Source organism: Scophthalmus maximus, chromosome 14 (assembly GCF_022379125.1).
Source record: "Scophthalmus maximus strain ysfricsl-2021 chromosome 14, ASM2237912v1, whole genome shotgun sequence".
Lineage (NCBI taxonomy): Eukaryota > Metazoa > Chordata > Actinopteri > Pleuronectiformes > Scophthalmidae > Scophthalmus > Scophthalmus maximus.
In genome coordinates, this window is record NC_061528.1 from 4,693,201 (window position 1) to 4,713,740 (window position 20,540).

Sequence of the window (20,540 nt, forward strand, 5' to 3'; positions counted from 1 at the left end):
AGAGTATTATTGAGTCTGACTAGTTTACTTTTTTTCTATTTGTGACTCAAATATCTCCTATACACCTTCTGCCTCCAGTACGACCACTGCCGCCTCGTCCACGACACCTTCTGCCTCCTCGTCCACGACCCCCGCCGCCTCGTCCACGACACCTTCTGCCTCCACCACGACCGCAGCATCGTCGACCACGACACCCTCTGCCTCCACCACGACCGCAGCATCGTCGACCACGACACCCTCTGCCTCCACCACGACCGCAGCATCATCGACCACCACCGGGGCCATGTCCACGACACTTTCTGCCTCGTAAAGAATTGTCTTTCCACAAGCTCTTCGTAAAAATAAATAGAGTATTATTGAGTCTGACTAGTTCAACTTTTTTCTATTTGTGACTCAAATATTTCCTATACACCTTCTGCCTCCAGAACGACCACCGCCGCCTCGTCCACGACACCATCTTTCTCCTCGTCCACGACCACCGGGGCCTCCACCACGACACTTTCTTCCTCCAGTACGACCCTCGCCGCCTCGTCGACGACCACCGGGGCCTCCACCACGACCCCCGCCGCCTCATCCACGACCACCGGGGCTCCACCACGACACCTTCTGCCTCCAGTACGACCCTCGCCGCCTCGTCGACGGCGGCGGTGGTCGTTCTGGAGGCAGAAGGTGTATAGGAGATATTTGAGTCACAAATAGAAAAAAGGTAAACTAGTCAGACTCAATAATACTCTATTTTTATGAAGAGGCCCCGGTGGTCGTCGACGAGGCGGCGAGGGTCGTACTGGAGGCAGAAGGTGTCGTGGTGGAGGCCCCGGTGGTCGTGGACGAGGAGAAAGATGGTGTCGTGGACGAGGCGGCGGTGGTCGTTCTGGAGGCAGAAGGTGTATAGGAGATATTTTAGTCACAAATAGAAAAAAGGTAAACTAGTCAGACTCAATAATACTCTATTTATTTTCATGAAGAGCTTGTGGAAAGACAATTCTTTACGAGGTGGCAGGGGTCGTGGTGGAGGCCCCGGTGGTCGTCGACGAGGCGGCAGGGGTCGTGGTGGAGGCCCCGGCGGTCGTGGACGAGGCAAAAGGTGTCGTGGTGAGGCCCCGGTGGTCGTGGACGAGTCGGCGAGGGTCGTACTGGAGGCAGAAGGTGTTGTTGTGGAGGCCCCGGTGGTCGTGGATGAGGAGGCAGAAGGTGTCGTGGACGAGGCGGCGGGGTCGACCACCACCAGTGCCTCCACCACGACACCATCTGCCTCCTCTTCGACGACCACGACCCCCTCTGCCTCCACCACGACCGCCGCCTCGTCGACCACCACCGGTCTCTCCACCACGACACCTTCTGCCTCTACCACGACCACCGCCGCCTCGTCCACCGGGGTCTCCACCATGACCACCACGTCGTCGACGACCACCGGGGCCTTGTAAAGAATTGTCTTTCCTTAAGCTCTTCCTATAAATAAATAAATAAATAGAGTATTATTGAGTCTGACTTGTTTACCTTTTTTCTATTTGTAACTCAAATGTCTTCTATATGACATTCAATCATTTGAAGTTAAATGGACAAAATTTAAAATCCAGTAGTATCCACAACACTAATTTCACGTATCTAAATTAATATGAAATAAAAAAAACAAATGTATCATTAGATATTTAGTTTAAAAAATACGGTTGTTTTCAGGTGTAGACCTGACCCCACACAATATTAATAAACTCCATTTTGGTCCTTAAAGACCCTTTAGAGGTTTTATCAATTCATCAACACTGGTGGTGACCCACTGGATCTTCACGTAGAGTTTTGAACGTGGCACTCCGGATTTAAGGTTTTCAAAATGTGATCGCAACCTGGGATTCATGGTAGGGAAAGCTTTGTACAGATGTGTACAAAGTAAGCACTAGATGGCAGTCTGATATAAGCACTGAAAACAGATATATATATATTTTTGTGGAATCAGAGAAAAGGTAAAATGTTCATGTTAAATTCACCTGTGTCACTGAACTTACACAACAAAGCATTCTTTCAAAGGAAATGTTTTGTTATGTATATATCATTACAAAACATCAACGTGCCTTTCAAAACAAAAAGACAGGTGGTAAAAATGAGAATAAAACAACTGAACGGGAGCAGAGAAAGGGACAATTAAATTGAGGAAATCACGTGGGAAAAAAAATTAGGTTGGACCCATCTGTCCTATTTATAAAAAAAAAATTTAAATTAAAAAATTTAAAATTAAAAATTGTAATTGCCAAAATCACATACGACAGACCCAGTGTCATGTGAAGCAAAGGGAGAGTGAACCAGCCATGACTGCAGTGTTTAACATTCCCCTTTTCACCTTCATCCAATGACCAACTGAACTCCCAGGCAAATCACAATGTCACCGACTCGTCAAATACTTTAAACGAGCACAGGATGTTGTTCGAATTTCACAAATGTGACTTGAAAAGTGTTGGAAGGCAAATTTTTTGTGACCAGAACACATCATTTGTCCTTTTCCCATGAGTTCTTGCTCTTTGAGGGGGGGGGCATTGCCCTCAAGCCCTCTCCAGCAGGCCAGCAGAGCAAGACAAACAAGACCCGGGGTCCAGTCAATTTGTCTGGACAAATGTGGGGGATTTGGGGGCCACAGCGAGCTATGCAGGGATGAGTGCTAATTGTTTGTGTGCCAAGCAACTCCCCTCAATCTCCCGAGTCACTCTATTCACCCCGGGGCCTTTGTCTGGTTAGTAACTTGAACCTGACACATCAGACATAAGGGAACGTGGCATTCGAGTTATTTCTTTCCCCGGTTATACGCAATTACATTATGAGGACTTAGTCATTTGTCCAGGCATGAATATATAATATAATTAAATAAGATTTTTGTTTCTTTTTCTACATATATATATTTATCACTCCTCTCTTCCATGCTCTCAGCTCTGGGGAAGCGGGCGGAGGGGGGGGGGGCACTGTACGAGGATGGATACGGAGCAGATGGGCTGGGGGGGGGGGGTTACCTCAACCCCATGGTCAACAATAAGCCGTGGCCACATTGCATCAAGCACAAGTGGCTGAGACAATCTTAGAAAGTGGCTGAGGCCAGGCGTCACCCCGGGCCCCTCTCCTCCACCAGTCCGGCCAGGCCCCTCTGCGCCCTCCTGGCATGCTGATGAGAGGATTAGGCCCCCCCCCCCGGAGGCGGCGTGGACTCAAGAGCACACTGGAGAAAGGGAAAGGCATGTGGGCAAGATGAGGTCCCCGCCGGTTTCAAGACGTGTATCACTAAGGACCACACACTTGCCTGCACCAGTGACAGCTTGTCAGTAGAGGGTACCACAGTGCAGCCATACATTGTTTGCACAGTGGGAATCTAAAGAATAATAAGTACATGGACTGATGGAAGAGCAAAATGCTTTATACCTGCACTGCACTTCACTTCTCATTTATTAACCATTTGAGTCAACACATACCATAACTGTTCGATAAAATATTCTTGCTTTTGGCTTTGTATGGACCTCATACAAAAAACAAGTCCTACAAACACTTCAAGTCATTTATAAGTAACATTTACCAACCATCTTCTCTTGGGTGGTCCACACCGGGGACTTTACTCCACAATGTCCTATTTATCTTGTTTTATTGGTGTGATTATTTTTGGCCTGACAGATTATACAAGTCAGATGTTGCAAGGGAAATTTTCCAGCAGCAGGACTTAAACCTGCTCAGGACACTCACACCAGCCTACCTGACGGGAAAACAACGAGGTTTTAGGAGAGTATTAATATAGACTTGGAATTTTTATATATATATATATATATATATATATATATACATATCCTTTTTTTTCTTTCTAAGGATTAATGTCAGTAAGTTACTCATTTAAAAAAAAACAGCTCCTCAAAATCACCTTCCCTGACCCCGATGGACAAAGGCATGAGAAAGATGCAAAGGAGAATCCATGTGCTTACTTTGCAAAACTTCCATGTACTTATTAAATTCCTTCACTTTGTAGAAATGTACCTCTTCACAATGTCCTCAGTCAGTCGGTCAGACACACACACACACACACGCACACGCGCACACGCACATTAACATGAGCTTCTACAAATTTTTAACAGGGTCATTAGAAACGCTCCCTCCCACAAATCGCAGCCCCATTCAGGCCCCTTGTGTTTTTTGTGTGTTTGGTTCAGCCCCCCGATCAGGAGGCAGGTGGTCAGCAGGTCCCAACCTCGTTTCTCTAAACCTCTGACTTCGCAGAGCAGTCAACGACAATCTGACCGTTCATATTTTACTCCGATGGTGTTTGTCCGAAGGTAGGAAGGTTAGTTTCCTTTACAAAATGCTTCATCTTGCATGCGTGTTGAGTGAGTGAGTGATGTGAGCTAAGACAATTGAATAAGTGGCAATGATACTGTTTTTGATTTCCCATGAATACATATAATAAACAATGTTCATGTTCCTGATGAGGCCAGCACAAGCCGACCGATGAGCCAAAATGCCGTCCAGAGCATCACCACTGAAGATGGCCTCTGCCAAGGCCGATCAACCTCCCACCTATTGTGATGTTTCACCCACAACTTGCACTTCCCGTGCTCCTCTCCAAAATTGAATCACCTGTTACCATGGCGGAGACCTACAGTATCTGTAGGCGCTTTGAGAAAATCACTTTGACGGAGGGGCTGTGAGCAGATGTCGGCAAACCTTGCTCTGGACATTTTCCAGAACTTCTCCTTCCTTGTTGCATGGGAGAAACAAGGAGGGGGGATATAATTCATTTCTTATAGTTTTTGGCATTGGAGTGTGGCCAGTAAACTTCCACAAAATGATCAGAAAAGCCAAATGGTGGACAGAAAGACATTTTGACGATTATTTTGGACCTCGTGGTGACCATCAATGTGGACGTAGCCCACGCTTCCCACTGTGTGTGTGTGTGTGTGTGTCTGCAGATCCACGTGCACGTGCTCTCGGGAGTCGCAGGTTGGGCAATGCTCGACACAATATGGGGCCTCAATCAGACCAACAGCCCCTCTGTCAAATGAGGAGGGGACGGAGCAATTAGCCCGGCGGAGGAGAGAGAAAGAAAGAAAGAGGGAAAACGAAGGGGAATTGTGAATCTGACACATTTAAACAGTGGTCGTCATTAGCATGTGACTGCGCCGAGTTGGGGTTCATTCACCGGCTCCTTGAATGCGTGTTGCTCCGCTGCCACGACCGAACACCCCCACCCCTCTCCCTCTCGGTCTGTCCGTCATCCCCGCTGCCACCTTTCGCTTGTAATCACCCTCTTCTCGCCTCCTTTCTTCGTCCGTTACCACGGCTTTTTTCCCCCCGTCGCCTCCATCACTTTTATGCCGTCATCACGCTGAATGGGAGACGGTGCCTGGAATCTGCCTCAATCGAGACAAAGTGAGCTGTTTAATTAAAACGTAGGAACAAATGATATGTCGGGCACCAGTTGTCAAGGTCAACACCAATAGCGGCGCCAGCTTGTCTTTCCAGTATCGCAGATATGCGTTTGTTTGAGAAGAGTTTTTGCAGGGATCCTGTGGCGACACAACATTAAAAACTCGTTCCGACTTGAATCAGTCTTTCATTGCGCCAGAGGACCTGACGCAGCTTGTGCCCGAGCTGACTTCCACCGGAGCTTGTTGTCTCTCTGCCACGCGAGCCTGGAAAAGAGCAACGTCGCAGGGCCCAGTGTGGTGCCTTCTCCTCCTTTGTGCCGAGATCACCTCATGCCACATTTCCCCTGTCACATTAGCTGCACATCAACACACTGAGCAAACCACACACACACACACACACACACACACACACGTTCACTCTCTTCACTAATTTCTGACGAAGGTGCGGCTTTTGTTTATTTTTGGGCTGACGGAAAAAAGCCATTTTGCACATTTAGATTCAACGAAGGACAGTTAGAACATTGACAAAAACGAGTGTTGGGATTTCTGAAGCAGTCGTGTGTCAAAAATATACATTGAGTTCAGCTTCCGTGATTCTTTCTTCTTCTGTTTTTGAAATCTGTTTACCTATTCAATGCTTGAATCTTAAAAACACGGTCATAAACTAATGTTAATCTAAATGACGTTTGAAAAAAAAGGACCTCAAACGTTTGACATTTAAAGTCCCAGTGTGCAATTTTTCTGGCGGCATATTGTTGTAAAGTTGCAAACTGCAACCGACTGAGCAACCGACAGGGGACACTCTACGCCAATTCCATTTCCGGTTTCCGGCAGCGTCTGAAAATTCAACACCAATGCGACGTATTCTGGAACCGTTTTGTGCAACAACCGTATTCAACACCACGTAGCAAACATGGCGACTCACACGGAGGTCGGGTCCACCCCACGGAACTATATTTAACTCATTTGGACATCAGCGATAATACATATATGAAAACATAGTTATGGACAATATGCTCATTTTTCCGTGAATAAGTTCTTCCAGATTTTGTCACACTGTGGCTTTCAGAATTGAAAGGTTCAGTAATTTCCCCACAGCATCTGAGCTCCGTTTTCTTTCTCACGTCACTCGCTGGAGACGTCTCTGAACCTCGGACAGGTGGAGCTCTGCCAGCGTACACATTGTTGCTCATGGGCGCGAAGGAGCGCGTCAGCCCGGGGCAACGCTGTGGATTGCTGGCGCGCTTCTTCAGTACAGTTCTTGACAAAACAGTTGATGCATCAGTTCAGTGTTATTGGTAGATTGTTGGTTTTTGGTAGAAAAAATTGCTTATCCTTTAAAGCGACAACCCTTTTTTTGTTACTCCTTCTCTTCTCCCCATTCTCTGGAAATCCCTCTCTTCCAGTGTGTGGGCTTCCATCCCCTTCTTTCCCTACTTGGCCTCTCCGTCCCTCTCCATCCCTCTCCCTCTCCCCGGTGCCTGTTAGGCCAGTGCAGCTTGAGCTGTCACAGCAGCAACAATCCGGCCCCATTAGTATGGAAATGAGGCCGCGGGCCGACAGGTGGCCTTGCTAGACAGCTCAATTAAACTGCTCATTAAAGAGGAAAGTTAACGAAGCTGCAGCCCGGTGCCAGTGCGGCTTCCACACACAATGTGATGTCACGGGGCAACAAATTGCCGGTGAGTAGGGGAGTGTGTCAGTCAGTCTGCGTGCGAGCGCGTGCGAGCGTGCACCCTGACCTGCGGGCCAGGGAGTGTGTGTGTGTGTGTGTGTGTGTGTGTGTGTGTGTGTGGGCCCGAGATTGACATGACAGGTCAGAGAAAGTGAGATGGACGTTACTAACAAGGCAGAGATGCGGCTCGGTGATCAGAGGAGAAGATGAGAGGAGGTGGGGAGGAGGAGTCCCTCAGACTCGGCCCCTCGCTGACCGGTGGTCAAACTCTCCGCATCATTAACGGGGAGAGAAGAGCGAGGCGATGCTCTGATCATCACAGGAAGCAGCTGAAAGTGCACAAAGACACAAAGTTTTCATTTTCTTAATAACTTGGAATCTCCTGTGAACTCAACTGAAGCAGTCAGAGAGCGGCTGCTTCGCGACCTCAGTCCATGTTGACAAATCAAGGTGCAACATCACATTAGCAAATCTAGATTTTTCTCTTCCCCATTTATATTTTCTGAAAAAAAAAGATAAAGTCTTACTCACTGAGGGAAAGGAGAAGTTTGGATTCATTTTAACTTTCATGTTGCCGAAACCATCCCTCGTCTCCTGTGAGGTTCAGCGTGCAAAGGGGTAATGTGAGTCTGAATCTTCCTCGCGTGCGTATAGCTGGTATTTTCCTTGGGCTCAGCAGCAAATCATGTCGGGAAATACAATATTTCTCTGCTGCAGCAAAAGTCCCTAGAAACACAATGAGAGAATGTTACAGACTGAATGTTAAAGGTTTACATTACGTGTGTGTGTGTGTGTGTGTGTGTGTGTATGCAAATTTGCTAAATGTTTAGTTGAGAGACACCCTGGATGGAAAGAACATACAAATAGCATTTTTTTTCTTAATTGTTATAACTATACAGCAGATTATATTATTATAATTATATTAATTAAGTTTTTGCTCTGTATTAACTACTGCTGATGGGTGGTAATATGCAGTATGCTGTCTAATGTTTATATTGATTATACATTACAATATGTCATATAACTTCTCTGTATGAGTCTGCCCATTAGCATTTTAGGAAGACACCGACATTTATTACATCATATTAACTCAAGTTTAAATATCACTGCTAATTTTCCAGAAGTTAAAGCAAAGATTATGACATACAAATAAATAACATTGAATAATAATGAGAATGAATTGCTTTATATGAATAGTATTATTGTTTATTGGATGAATGATGAATGAAACATAACAAGTATCATGTAAAAATAAGGACAAAAAAATCAATTTGAAGACATTACATTTTCCTTGTCTTTGTAAATGTCTCTCTATATGTAAATTAAAGCATTAAACTCATCGCAGGAGTCACAGTGTGCGATTTTTATTTAATTTTAATTTTAATTTGATTAGTCTGGTTCGGGACGGAGGTGGAGGGGGAGGGGGGAGGGAGGGCAACATGTTTTAATGGCCGCTCATTGTTTATTATGTGTGAGAATAAAGATGCAACATGACATGGTAATCAGTTTGTAACCCTGAGCAATTTGTCCTGTAATCCGGGGGGCGTGCTCTCTCAAGTGTGAAAACGGGGCCGTGTGTGTGTCTTGCTCTCTCTCTCTCTCTCTCTCTCTCTCTCTCTGCGTGTCTTGTGTGTTTTCTGTCGCTGCGTCTGTGACACCGAGGATCATGGGAGTTAATGGGGCGGGACTCCGGTCAAACAAACGGGGGGTCACGTATCGGCACAAACAAGAACACGGTGAGAAAAACAGACCCTCCGGATTCAGTCAAAGCTGTCTGAAAGATGTCTGCCCCTTATGAATATGCTAATCCCAGTTTAGCATGAACAAAACAAAACAAAAAAATACTCATTAATTAATGAGCAACAATGGCCTCCTTTAATGACACACGGGCGGCCGTTGGAGACTTGTGCGTGTGATTATAATACTGAAAAACAATATTAATCTTTGCACAGTTGAAGTGAAATGTTTTGGGTAAGGTAAAGTTGATTGTGTACGAAAAAATTAAACATGCAAGGAAAAGAAACAACTCATTTGCATGATGGACGAGAAGTCGTCTGTCGCTGTGACGGACAGAGACAGACGCACACCGTCAGAGGTCCGGGCCTTCTCTGCTCCGCACCGGGTATTAACCTACTTTACTCACATCTCCTCCGCTCAGAGACGATGTGAACCAAACTGGACGCAAACAGGCCAAACTGAATACAGACGCAAAACTAGACCGAACCCTTAACAACAACAACAACAACAACAACAACAACAACAACAACAACAACAACAACAACAGAGGGAGCAAAAATGCAAAACCACTAAGGGTGGACTTTTGGTATTCTTGTTGGTAGCGGCGCGAGATTCACCTCTAATATGAGGTGGGACGAGAGAACAGGTGAAGTGTTTCATCGTCTTGACAAGAGGATTTACAAACAATTGGCTTTACAAACATGTATTGTGGATAATAATATCAAACTAAAGTAGAAGTGCACACAGAGAGATGCTACTTCCACACTGAGCAGGGTTTTAAATATTCAATATTGTATGAAGTTTTGACTTTTAACCATGTGAATATTGTTGAGTGGCAAAATTAAGACAATAAGGAGTCAAGCAAAAATGATAATGATAATGTAAAATGAGATTGTAAGACCTGACGGGCAATTTATTTTGTGAGGAGAGAAGAAGCAGCTCAATTGGCATTATTTAAATCCACAAGTGAGAAATGAGCAGGCTTGAGTCACTTCAGCAACTTCACTTACATCTTGCTACTGTTCTGTATATAGTATTTATATACCTTTGTTTTTGTATTTTATGTTATTTTTTTGTTAAATTTTGTAAATACTAACCCTTTTTTTGTAAATTTCTTATATATTCTTCTGTCCACTTTGCTGCTTTAATGCCCGAATTTGCCCATTGTGGGACGAATAAAGCTATGTCTTATCTGCGGGATGAACGGAAACATGATCATGCTACTCTGACACTGCAGCACAAACGACGGCAGTTAGAAAAGCTCATGCTGGAAAAACAAACGGTGCCAATACAGGTTTCTTCTGCAACCAAGGACATTTTGGGGATTATATTTGACCAAACTTTGCCATTTCACAACACTTCTCTCTCGCCCTTTTCCGTCTGTCCCGCGTCCCTTGGTGGGCCGCTGAGGTCCGAGCCGTCGGCAGGCAGCGGCCCACTGGTCCATTATGTGGCTAATTGGTGGCATGAGCGAGACGGCTACAATATCAAAAGGCAGGAAGCAAAGGTCGGAGGGACCGAGGGGAGGGGTGAGGAGATGGAGAGAATGAAGAGGGGAAAAGGAAAACTTAGAGACGGACGAAGAAAAGGGGGAGATTGGCTCTCATTAGAGGAGGGCGTGTTCGTTCTCCACGTTGGAAGCAAATTAGGTTGACAGGAGGAGTGACAAGTTCTGTGTATACGTGTGTGTGTGTGTGTGTGTGTGTGTGTGTGTGTGTGTGTGTGTGGACATGTCAGTCCCAGGGGTTCGGGGTAAGAGGTGTTGTGTACGAGCTGGACAATGGAATTAGCAGGTTTGGCTTCCTGATAAGCTGCTCTAATGATACCGGCTGCATCGGTGGGAAACTGAAAATGGAAGTGTGGGAACGTAAAGTCAAGCGAAGGTGTCGAGCCGAAGAGTGAAACAGAAAAGGGAAAAAAAAAGAGTCCTCGTGTCTGAGAAATCTGTCCCAGAAAATCTGTTATTATTAATTGACTAACTATTGCGGATGATGTCTGCTCCTTTGTTAAAAACTCAAATCTCATTCTGCTTCGTTAAAGGACTAATCCGTCCATTTTACACATCAGGGTCAGTTTTTTCGTCATTACGAAAACTGATCCGGCTGCGAAAACACTGGAATGACATTTGGCTCTGGAGTTAGATCTGGAATAAAAAATGTAAAAAATCTTGAAGGTTGATGATTTTTAGATCTCATCATGGACCAAGTGTCAGTGTATCTCAGCCTCAGCTTGGTCACTTTCTGTTTTCTCCTGACGTCTCTTGTTAGGCCTCTTTACTTCATGCAAGCTTGAACTTTTGGCAGGAAAAACAAATAAACAACTGTTTTTAAAACTACATATACATTTGGTTTCGTCATATTGACCATTGACATGATACCTGATGAAGATCTGATGGGGTTGATGTGGTACTTTTTTCAACGAGCTGACGAAAATCCCCTCAAAGCCCGAACACTAGTCTTGAGTGTGTGCGTTCGTACACCAGGTAGTTATCACGTGACCACGCAGACGAAAAAATATATATATGTTTGAAGGCAGATACACAACAATGTTGATTTGTTCAAGGTTGCATGGATTTCCATCCGCAAAAAAAACAACTTTTAAGCAATAACGTGGTTCAGATCGTTGGATGTGTGAAAGTGGAACGCACCAGGTCAGGATGGTTACCAATTCAAGAATGAACTCTGACCTTGAAAAAAACTGTCTGTAAAGTGGAGCCATATATGAATTATGAATTCATTCAGAAATACTGTTTTGACGGGTGTTTTGATAAGAATCCAAACCTTAAAAAAGTGACTTAATTGTGTGATTATCCTACTAGTGTGAAACCAAAACACCAAACCACCGTCGTGGCCCCAACATCCCCGCTCCCCGCCTCGCTCTCCTTTGCCCCCAAGGGCGTCTCCTGCAGGCCCCATCGTGTCCTGGTCACCCCCCTTCTCCCCCCGTCACTTCCACTGACCCCCTGTTGTGGTGGGGAGAGAGCAACATTACATCTTAATCTCGCCCGCTTGAAGGAGAATGCAGGTCCCTGAAAGGCGGCATTTTCTGGTTACATGAACCCATTAGGGGTGGATCAACCATATGCCAATTGACATGGCTGGGGCTGAATGGCCGACGTGGATTGTAACAGTGGTGCACGGACAAAAAGCCCCCCGCGGGCTCCCACACCTCCACCAGAGCTGAACAGACGTTCGCGCTGCCGCTAACACAAGGCCAGACCCACAATGCTACACACACACACACACACACACACACCAGCGCATGCACAATATTGGACCCCCACTGGCCACAGATTAATTCACAGTGAAATAGAGTCGAGCCTACAGTTTGTGTTATATTGCAAATGATAAAATTATTGTTATTATAACCTAGAGGTGCTAAAAACTCAGTAATAAGTCTGTTTTACATTTTATCAAATTGCAAATAACTTTTGATTTCTGTGTTATTCAACCAGTGGTTTCTTGTTTCATTTCTGTTGGCTAATAAAGACAGTTCTTTTGGGCCATCAGAATTATTCCAATTCATAATGATGTAATTCAAAGTCATGATTACGTGCATAATAAAACCATTTTTGTATCCAAGAAATGAATAAAATAAAGACGCACACCTGCAGAATATGCATGCTCAGATAACCACATTTGCAGACACTCTGCTTCAGTTCCAAACTTTATAACTTCATAACTTCAGATGAAAAAAAAGAGTGCAACCTGGTAGCCGACTTGGAAATAACATCCATCTCTGAGGAAAGCAGATTTTTTTTCTTTTGATTTTCAATTCATGTGTTTTTTCATGAACAATTTCAACAAATGCTTTTACATTTTCCCTCCATAATGAAAAAAACAGCAAATGAAAAGGATGAAACAACTAAATATGTTTTCTTTCTTCACTGTGAATAAGGTATGTGTATGAATTATGAATATTGTTTGTAATATTAGTGTTGTTGCAAATAATTATTTTGTGAATAAGTCTATATTGTTCTCTTGTTTTGTAAATACTTGTTTCGTTAACTCACTGTGATCAAATTAAAAGTCACAGCAGCTAAAATCTGTCTTTTTGCCCTTATTTGACTTTAAAAAAAAAAGATTACTACTGTATTAGTCGCTCAGCAGTGTGATCAAACCAAATACTCATCGTATGAGGTGTAAATCATCACCGACTGCACGCGCGTAATCAAACTGTCATCAGGTGACGACAAACAAAACGAATCCTCGTCTCCTTTCTCCCCCGGTGATCCCACATGAGAGCGCGGGACGACGAGCTGTAGTGCCAATGTGGCCCCCGAATGGAGAGGCAAGCCGGCCCCCGCCACTCCACCGACTGTACCGCTGGAGAGGCCAGTGCGCTCACCATATGTGACAGGGATGGTCAATGGGATTACGTCCTGCCACCTCTCCCTCTCCCTCTTCTCTCTCGGGCCACACATAATCAACCCGGGGGGGGGGGGGTGAAGTCCTGCTCCGCCAAGCTGAAGTACAGCCCCAATACCCCCTTTCCACCTACTTGGGAAGGGGAGAGCGGGGCAGTGGGGGTCTCGTGGGCAGAGAGAAAGAGCGGGGGGGGGGGACGGGGGGGGGGACCACCAGATGGATTAACATATTCAACAGAGACAGAGATCAAGTCTTTATAGAGTGAGGGCAGAGGGAGGCTTTCTCTCACACATGCAGAGGCTGAGAAAAAAAACAGAAATGAGTGTAAGCTGGATTTGTTTTCTTTTGTCATGGAAAAACAGCGATGGGCCAAGTGATAACTACTCCTTCGTCTGTGTAGCCTGGTGGGTTTTTTTTTTTGGGGGGGGGGGTCTCACAATTGCAGACGAGACATGGACATGCGGACAAACACAAGAGTTGGACATGTTGCGCACAAAGTAACTGGCACTTTACTGGAGACTTTTCATTTGGTACGACCTTTTAGTGCCGCATATCCACTTCCATTTCCATTTCCCTTCGTCGCTCCGTCTGCGTCTGTTCCTGTCGGCTGTCTTCAGTGTGCGGCAGCAGCAGGAGGAGAAAATGACAATTTAGGACAGAGAGTCGAAACAACTGGTTAGATCAGATGACGGACGGGGGAGGAAATGAGCAAAAGGACCAAACACTTTCCTCATAATAAGAATGTGAGGGACAAATTCAAGCGTTTGAATAATTCTCTGGAACTGATGCCGTCGCTTTTGTCAGTGCTGTCCAGAAACATTGCAAATAAATAGTTTTGTTAGATTTGAAAACCCATAGTTAAAGTTTATGTTCCGGAACAAAACCAACATGTTGTTGTCTTGGGGGGGGGGACTTTCATCACCATGTGTGTTGTGATTAAAGGAAACTATCACTGACTGTCAGTTATGGAAAAACGTGGAAACGTCCAACTTTTTTCTGTTGACCCCTCCATCGACCTGTAGTACTGTTTTTACTTTTAACAACAACAAAAAAGTGGCAACACTTCTTGGGTAAAGGATCTGAACACTTCTTCCAGCCTTTACAGACACCACACACACACACACACACACACACACTCACTTGGAGTGAACCCGTGGCCTCGTCCCAGCATGGGCACCAGATTAGAGACCCCGTTTTTTTCCGCCGGTTTGCTGTTCTCATGCCGCGTGAATGGCCAGCGAGACGGCCGACCGGCACATGATTCCGAACGCATTCATCTCCACATCAAAGATGAGCCCAACGGCCGGAGGGATACCACCCTGAAAGAGAGCAAAGACCCGGCTGCTAATGTCGGATTAAAACATCTCCCCAGAAAAAAAAGCGGCAGAAAGTAGCACGGTGTGGTGCTTTTTATGAGCGACCGCCGATATGCGATCAGGCTAAGTTCTCTTTTCTTTTTACCACGACACTGTTTAGCTGGCGTGCGGCCCAGACGGGCAGACATCACACACACACACACACACACACACACGGGCAAAAAACACTGTTGTGTCACCGCCAGCCGGACACACAAGAAAGACCAATCACTTGATGGAGAAAAGTGAGAGGTCGCGAGGTAGTGAGTGTGAGGTAGCGATAAAGCAACGCCACCATCGAGGGTATTCATTTGTCGTGCGACGCGATTCGTCGGGGTTTGCCGGCCGTGCGCTAAGAGAGGGAGAAAGAGGAACAATGCGGCGGCAGCAGAGAGAAAGAGGGCGAACCTGCTGCCTGGCTGCCGGTGCTGTGATTGATGGGGTCACGGAGGGGCCTTCGCCGAAGAGCAGTGTCTTCAGAAGGTCAGTCTGAGGTTGGTGCAGAGGTCAGAGTGCGACCAAAGGGAAGACGCAAGAGTCTGAAGAGTCCCACAACACATGTGAGGGAGAGTCAAGCGTCGCAGGTAGTGAGTGTGAGAGGGAGCATCTGCTCAGTCGGACCAACGTGAGGACGGGAAAAACTAAATCTCAATCACCTCCCGGTGCAGAAGGTCGGCTCACCTAGAAAAAAGCACAAATACAGAAACTGATGCTGTAGAAATGTGAACTCGTGTGAATCCTGCTGTATTCACACGAGGGCTCACACAGACATTTTTCTTTACTGGGGGGGGGGGGGGCTGTCAGCTGAAGTTTCGGGAAAATGTCCGTACGGCGACATTTGCAGGAAATTTGCATCCTGCTTGACTTACAGAAGACAGTGGACTAGAAGCTCACCAGTACTTCCTCTGACTGTCAGAATACAATCTAATTCTAACGCCGAGGGTGGTGCTTTCCGACGTCGCCGCTGAGTGTGCGTGGGCGGGGGGAGGCCGCGAAAGCAGTGTGAGTAGCGATGTGTGTGAAGGCTAACGGTTTTCAACCGTGCTGGAGCCACTTGGTAAACACACACACACTATAATTACTGCTTATTAGAGGCTGCAGGGGCCCATTAGTGGCACCGGCCCCGCCCCTCACTGCCTGCCACCTCATTACAGAGAAGCCAGCGCTGCACAGTCGGCCTCATTACCACCTGCCTGTTAAGCTCACACACACACACACTCACACACACACACACACACACACACACATCCATATGCAAGGACACACACAGGCGCGCAAACAAGTCAACATGCACACACCTTGCGAGCACAGTGCAGGTGCTGCCAGATTGAAGTTGGGTGTTGAATTGTTAACTGTTCGATATGGAAAAATAGCTCTGTGTGTGTGTGTGTGTGTGATTGTTTGTCCAGTAAGTAGCACATCACCTTCTGGACAGTTTGTGTGTCATGTCTCTGTATTTTTAGGGAAAGTTTAGGGTCAGTTGTTAATGTGTAAAATGAAACATGAAAAGCAACAACATGCGGATAACATGTGAGATGACTTGAGGAAACTGGGCGTGTTATTTACACACTTTTGGGTCACGCCGAACTGATTTTGACAGATATTTCAAAAACTGTTTTTGTAATGTGTTAGGTCGGATCTAAATAAATGCTTTTCATAAACTTTGTAGTTGAAGTTTCAAATCTTAATGCCACTTAGTAACTTAATCAGCTGATGCACGCAACCTGCAGGTGCTACAAAAGCTTAGACTGTAATCCTTAGCTGTAGATCAGTACTGGCTACAACTGGCACACACAAACCAACTGCCTCTCTTAATTGCCCCCTTGGTGCACCCCAATTTGAAGAAAAAGACAATAATGTCACATTCCACAGACCATGCCACCCTGTGTCGTTCACTGTGCCGCCTGTTCTCGGACACAAAAGCCGGCTCTCAGTCAGCAGGCACTGAACTGGGTGCAGCAGCTGCCGCCGCCGCCGCCGCCGCCGCTTCTTCACTCCGCTGGCGGCGAGGCCCGAGCTTCTCAACAACACGGATTTAGTGGTGCGAATACAGGCGGCCATTTTCTTCTCTCCCGTCCCTGTGTGCCCCCCTTTTAACTCTGCCATGGTAGCAGAGCGAAGCTGCCAGCAGCAAACTCTCCGTCTCTTTCAATCTTGTTTTTTTCTTTTCTTCTCCTCGTTCACGGCACCATGGCAGCACTGGCGGCTGAGAGACCCGTATCTGTCTCTCACGTTCCTCTCATTCTCTGATCCTCCCGGTGAATGTTGTGGAGGGGGAAGGGTGCCAGGGAAGCGAAGTGGCTTCGAGAAAGAGACAGAGGAGCAAAAGTGTGAGAAAGAAAAGTGTGATAAAACAGTGGGACGGAGCAGCGAGCCCATGAAGAACTGACTCATGATTTTACTTTTACCGGTTACATTTACGCAAAAAAGAATTACATATTTCACAGATATAGTTTTGGTTTTAATTACTTTGATGTTATTTTCATGGCTGTGACCATCGTCTCTACATATCATAAAGAAAGATATAACTCTCAACAGGTAGGAAGAGTTCCAGTTGTCAGGATGGCCGAGCGGTCTAAGGCGCCAGACTCAAGGTTCACTACCTTCCGGAAGAACGGGACTTCTGGTCTCCGATTGGAGGCGTGGGTTCGAATCCCACTTCTGACAAGACTTTATTGTGATCAAAGCGGTTTCTATCTAACACCTGAAATAGTGGAAATTGGTTGTTGTTGCGAAGGAAAACTGTGTGTGCACAGCTACTGTAAATACAGTGGGTGAAACATGAACCATGCACCTATCAGTCTCTGAACTGTGATGGACGTTTGCAAGAGGCAGTAATAAATGATTTTACCTTGGATTTTTTTTGAATTTGCTGAAGTTGTTTGATCGTCAAATCGCTGGTTATCATTCTGTACCACACTAAGTATTCACATCACCGATGAATGGACAAACCTACACTGCAGACTCTTGAGCGTATGCAGAGAAACAACACATGGGAAACGAAGACGGCACACACGTGAACACGGCCCGCCGTCAACTCTGACCCAGAACTGAGAGTCATCGGCCTGAAGCACCCGTTCAGTCTCAGCGTTAATGAGCAAAGAAAAGAGTCGGCTCTCCTCTGCGCCGAACAACAGGTTACATCCCCGACAAGAATCCCTCAAATTTCGCACCGTGTGGGTATGGCTGTTTTGTTTCCCCCGAGGTGGCTGATAAAGGCGCATGTGTGGCGGCATTCAACATACCAGCATATGTGTGTGTGTTTCCACTCCAGGGTGCTCCAAAACTTTGAGCACTTGCCCCTCTAGAAGACACAGGCCCGGCCCTCCACGCTCAAAGGAACGGGCTCCATTCACCACCTGGCAACGGCGCTGAGAAATGGAGAAGAGATGGGCAGCGTGGAATGGGTGGGCAGTAAATTATCAGCTTTTTGGAAGGCGAAGACGCGATATTTATTTATAGCATTCAGCGAGGGCACTCGGGCAGGACAGAAATGGAATGGTGGTGGGGGGGTGCGTGTCTTTTGCAAGGGGCATCTTAGGTGGTCAGCATTGACCTGCACTAACCCCTTGTATCCTGTCTCATTCTCCCACCCTTCACACTTGTCTTGTACCCACAGCTCCCGAGACCTCCCTGGTAATTAGGGAACGAGTCCCGCCCACTCCCTGCCCCCAAAGGCAGTAAATTTTCCTCCTTCTCCCGGGCCCTGTGACACGCACACTCACACATCCTCAGAATTGGGGCTCCGGGACACAATTCGGTCCGATCCCCACTTGCTCGATCCCCCACTCTACATTTTATCACCACCCCCTGTTTTGTTTTGCTGTCTCAATCCATCAATCTTCCCATTAGCCCTCCATATTACGGAAACCGTGGGGGAACGCCCCCTTTACACCAGCCCTTCAAATCCGTCTTCCTCCCCTGCACCTCCCTCAGCCTCCTCCACTTGCTGCTGACTCCCTCCCTCTCTCTCTCCATCCATCTATCCGGCAGTCCGGCCTCATTAGTCCTATACCTGTTGCTCTCAAATGGTCGCTCTCTCGCCCCATTCCGGGTCCGTCGCCGCCATTTTTCTGCAGCTTCATTGACATTAGACTGCCATAGGGCGTAAGGAAGGTGGGAGAGGATGGAGATGGACGGAGAGGGAAGGAAGGGATGCTGCGGGTGGATGGAGGTGGGGGGTATAGCAGCACTTTGGGTGGTATGTTTCCTGCGAGGGTGGGACACAATGCCCCCAGTGTTCGGGCAGGCCCACAGGAGCTTGTTTTACAACAGGGGAGGGGCGGCCATCAATGGCCAGATGATGTGAACCACCCTGAGCCGATTCACGGTGACAAACAGCCCCCACCCTCCTCCAACCAGAGTCCCACCTCCTCCTCCTCCTCCATCTCCTCCTCCTCATTTGGGCTTTCTCCCATCACCTCCCTCCTTCTCCCCGCAACATTCTGTTCATTTGGACCAAAACCAGGGCATCAGAGAGCCTGCGACAGCACCGCAGGTCAATTGACTGGAAGTGAGGGGGACACACGCCCACACACACACACACACACGTTTCTCACATGCACAATGGGCATGCATACATATACTCACGCACACACACGCACGCACACACACACGCACACACACACAGGGAGGAAAAAGGCCCTTTTTGTCCTTCCTCTCCTAATGACTCCTCGAGCGTCTTGCCTGAACATTAATTGGTATTAGTTTAATTAAGCCAGTGTGCCTCTAATTTGTGTCCCTCTCCTCATCCTCCCAAAAAAAGGAGAGAAAAAAAAAAGAAGAGGCAAAATGGCTTGATGACGGCGGAAGAATTGAAGAGAGTGCTAGTGTGTCAAGTTGCCAAGACGACCCCCCCCCGTCCTCCTCCTCTTCCAGCTCTGCGGCCCCTCTGTCGACCTGTGTCCTGGAGACCCGGCCGTTCTCTCTGCACCTCAGTCCGATGATGTCGGCCTCTGCCTGTCCAGTTCAAATTTCCACGGCGAGTAACACGGAGGGAAACAGCGAGGAAGTAATGTTTAACGGGATGTTGCCATTGTCATTTCCAGTCGTGCTTGACTTGTGTCAAAAGGACTACCCTGTCAAAATTCCCACACTGCGCCAGTACACACAGTGTTCTACACTTATATACAAACTCAAGTATTCAATTTAATCCTCTTTTGCCTCCATGTTTAAGGCGCAAATCATAAAGATCTGCCCCTATCATCTTCTACAACCCACACATCGCTCTGCCACGTGGTGACACTCCTCACCTCTTCCCGTTTCAGAGTCCAATGAACAGCCGTACAATGTTCCGACATGTGATAATCCTTCAAACTCTTGGATTAACGTTAGTTGGACACATCTCACGTCGGACCGGTGATGCCCCGTTCAGACTACACGACTGTCTAAGTTGTCGGATCGCTGTGCGACCTGCTGTCTTGTGAAAATCTGGCTAAAAAAACGTGTCGTGTGGATTTGAGGAGTAAGTAGCATCAGGCTGCCAGCGGGTTTTTTGTAGTGGTGCAAACTGCGTCGCCCAGTATCCAAGGATTTATGTTCACACTGGATCCATTTCAACCGTCGCCTATCTGACCATGTCTGTAAGAGGTTTCGCCGCCTTCTAACAATATTTTTTTGAAGAGTGCACGTCTGTACGTGTGCATGTGTTCAGGGGTTGACAGCTGGTTAGCAGTGGGGCGGTAATAAAGTAGATAACGTAGTCCGCCCCCTTGTTAGGGATGATGAGCTTGTGTGTGTGTGTGTGTGATGGGATCAGGAGGCCGGTGGTGAGAGTAAAGGAATGTAACCCAGCCTCTCAATCCCTCCATATGACGCTAATTGCGGCAGAACGGGGACGGCCTGGGCTGCTTGTGTACGCCATTGTTATTCCTGCGCCCATTGTCTGCGGCCCCTCTGACAATCGCCATCTGAATGAGGGCCTGTTGAGCCTGGCGGATCCCCATCATTAGAGCCCTTTACAGCCATTGTGATGCGGCGCGGAGGATACTGTAGGGGCATATCGGTGACTCTCGGCACAGCT

The 20,540-nt window shown here is 46.9% G+C and overlaps 1 protein-coding gene, 1 long non-coding RNA gene and 1 other non-coding gene across 6 annotated transcripts in view; 2 read left to right on the forward strand and 1 right to left on the reverse strand.

The window, feature by feature from the left end:
• Positions 1 to 3,062, forward strand: part of LOC118283018 (pro-resilin-like) — a 61,921-nt gene extending 58,859 nt beyond the window's left edge. The window contains exon 4 of the mRNA XM_047337130.1: positions 2,914 to 3,062. Coding sequence (XP_047193086.1) covers positions 2,914 to 3,062 — 149 coding nt within the window. The remainder of the gene's footprint in view (positions 1 to 2,913) is intronic.
• Positions 3,063 to 6,322: 3,260 nt separating this feature from the next.
• The window catches only part of LOC118320575, a 58,138-nt gene continuing 43,920 nt past the window's right edge, over positions 6,323 to 20,540 (reverse strand). For 2 of the 4 annotated variants that reach the window (XR_007032088.1, XR_007032089.1), the window contains 2 exons: positions 7,591 to 7,785; positions 6,323 to 7,388 (listed from right to left, as the gene is read on the reverse strand). This is a non-coding gene — a long non-coding RNA (uncharacterized LOC118320575). Of the gene's footprint in view, positions 7,389 to 7,590; positions 7,786 to 13,415; positions 13,775 to 20,540 lie in introns of those variants that run through there. The other 2 variants (XR_007032091.1, XR_007032092.1) reach the window with 2 other exon arrangements.
• trnal-caa lies at positions 17,075 to 17,185 on the forward strand. Its single transcript has 2 exons — positions 17,075 to 17,112; positions 17,140 to 17,185. It is a non-coding gene; the product is annotated as a tRNA-Leu (tRNA).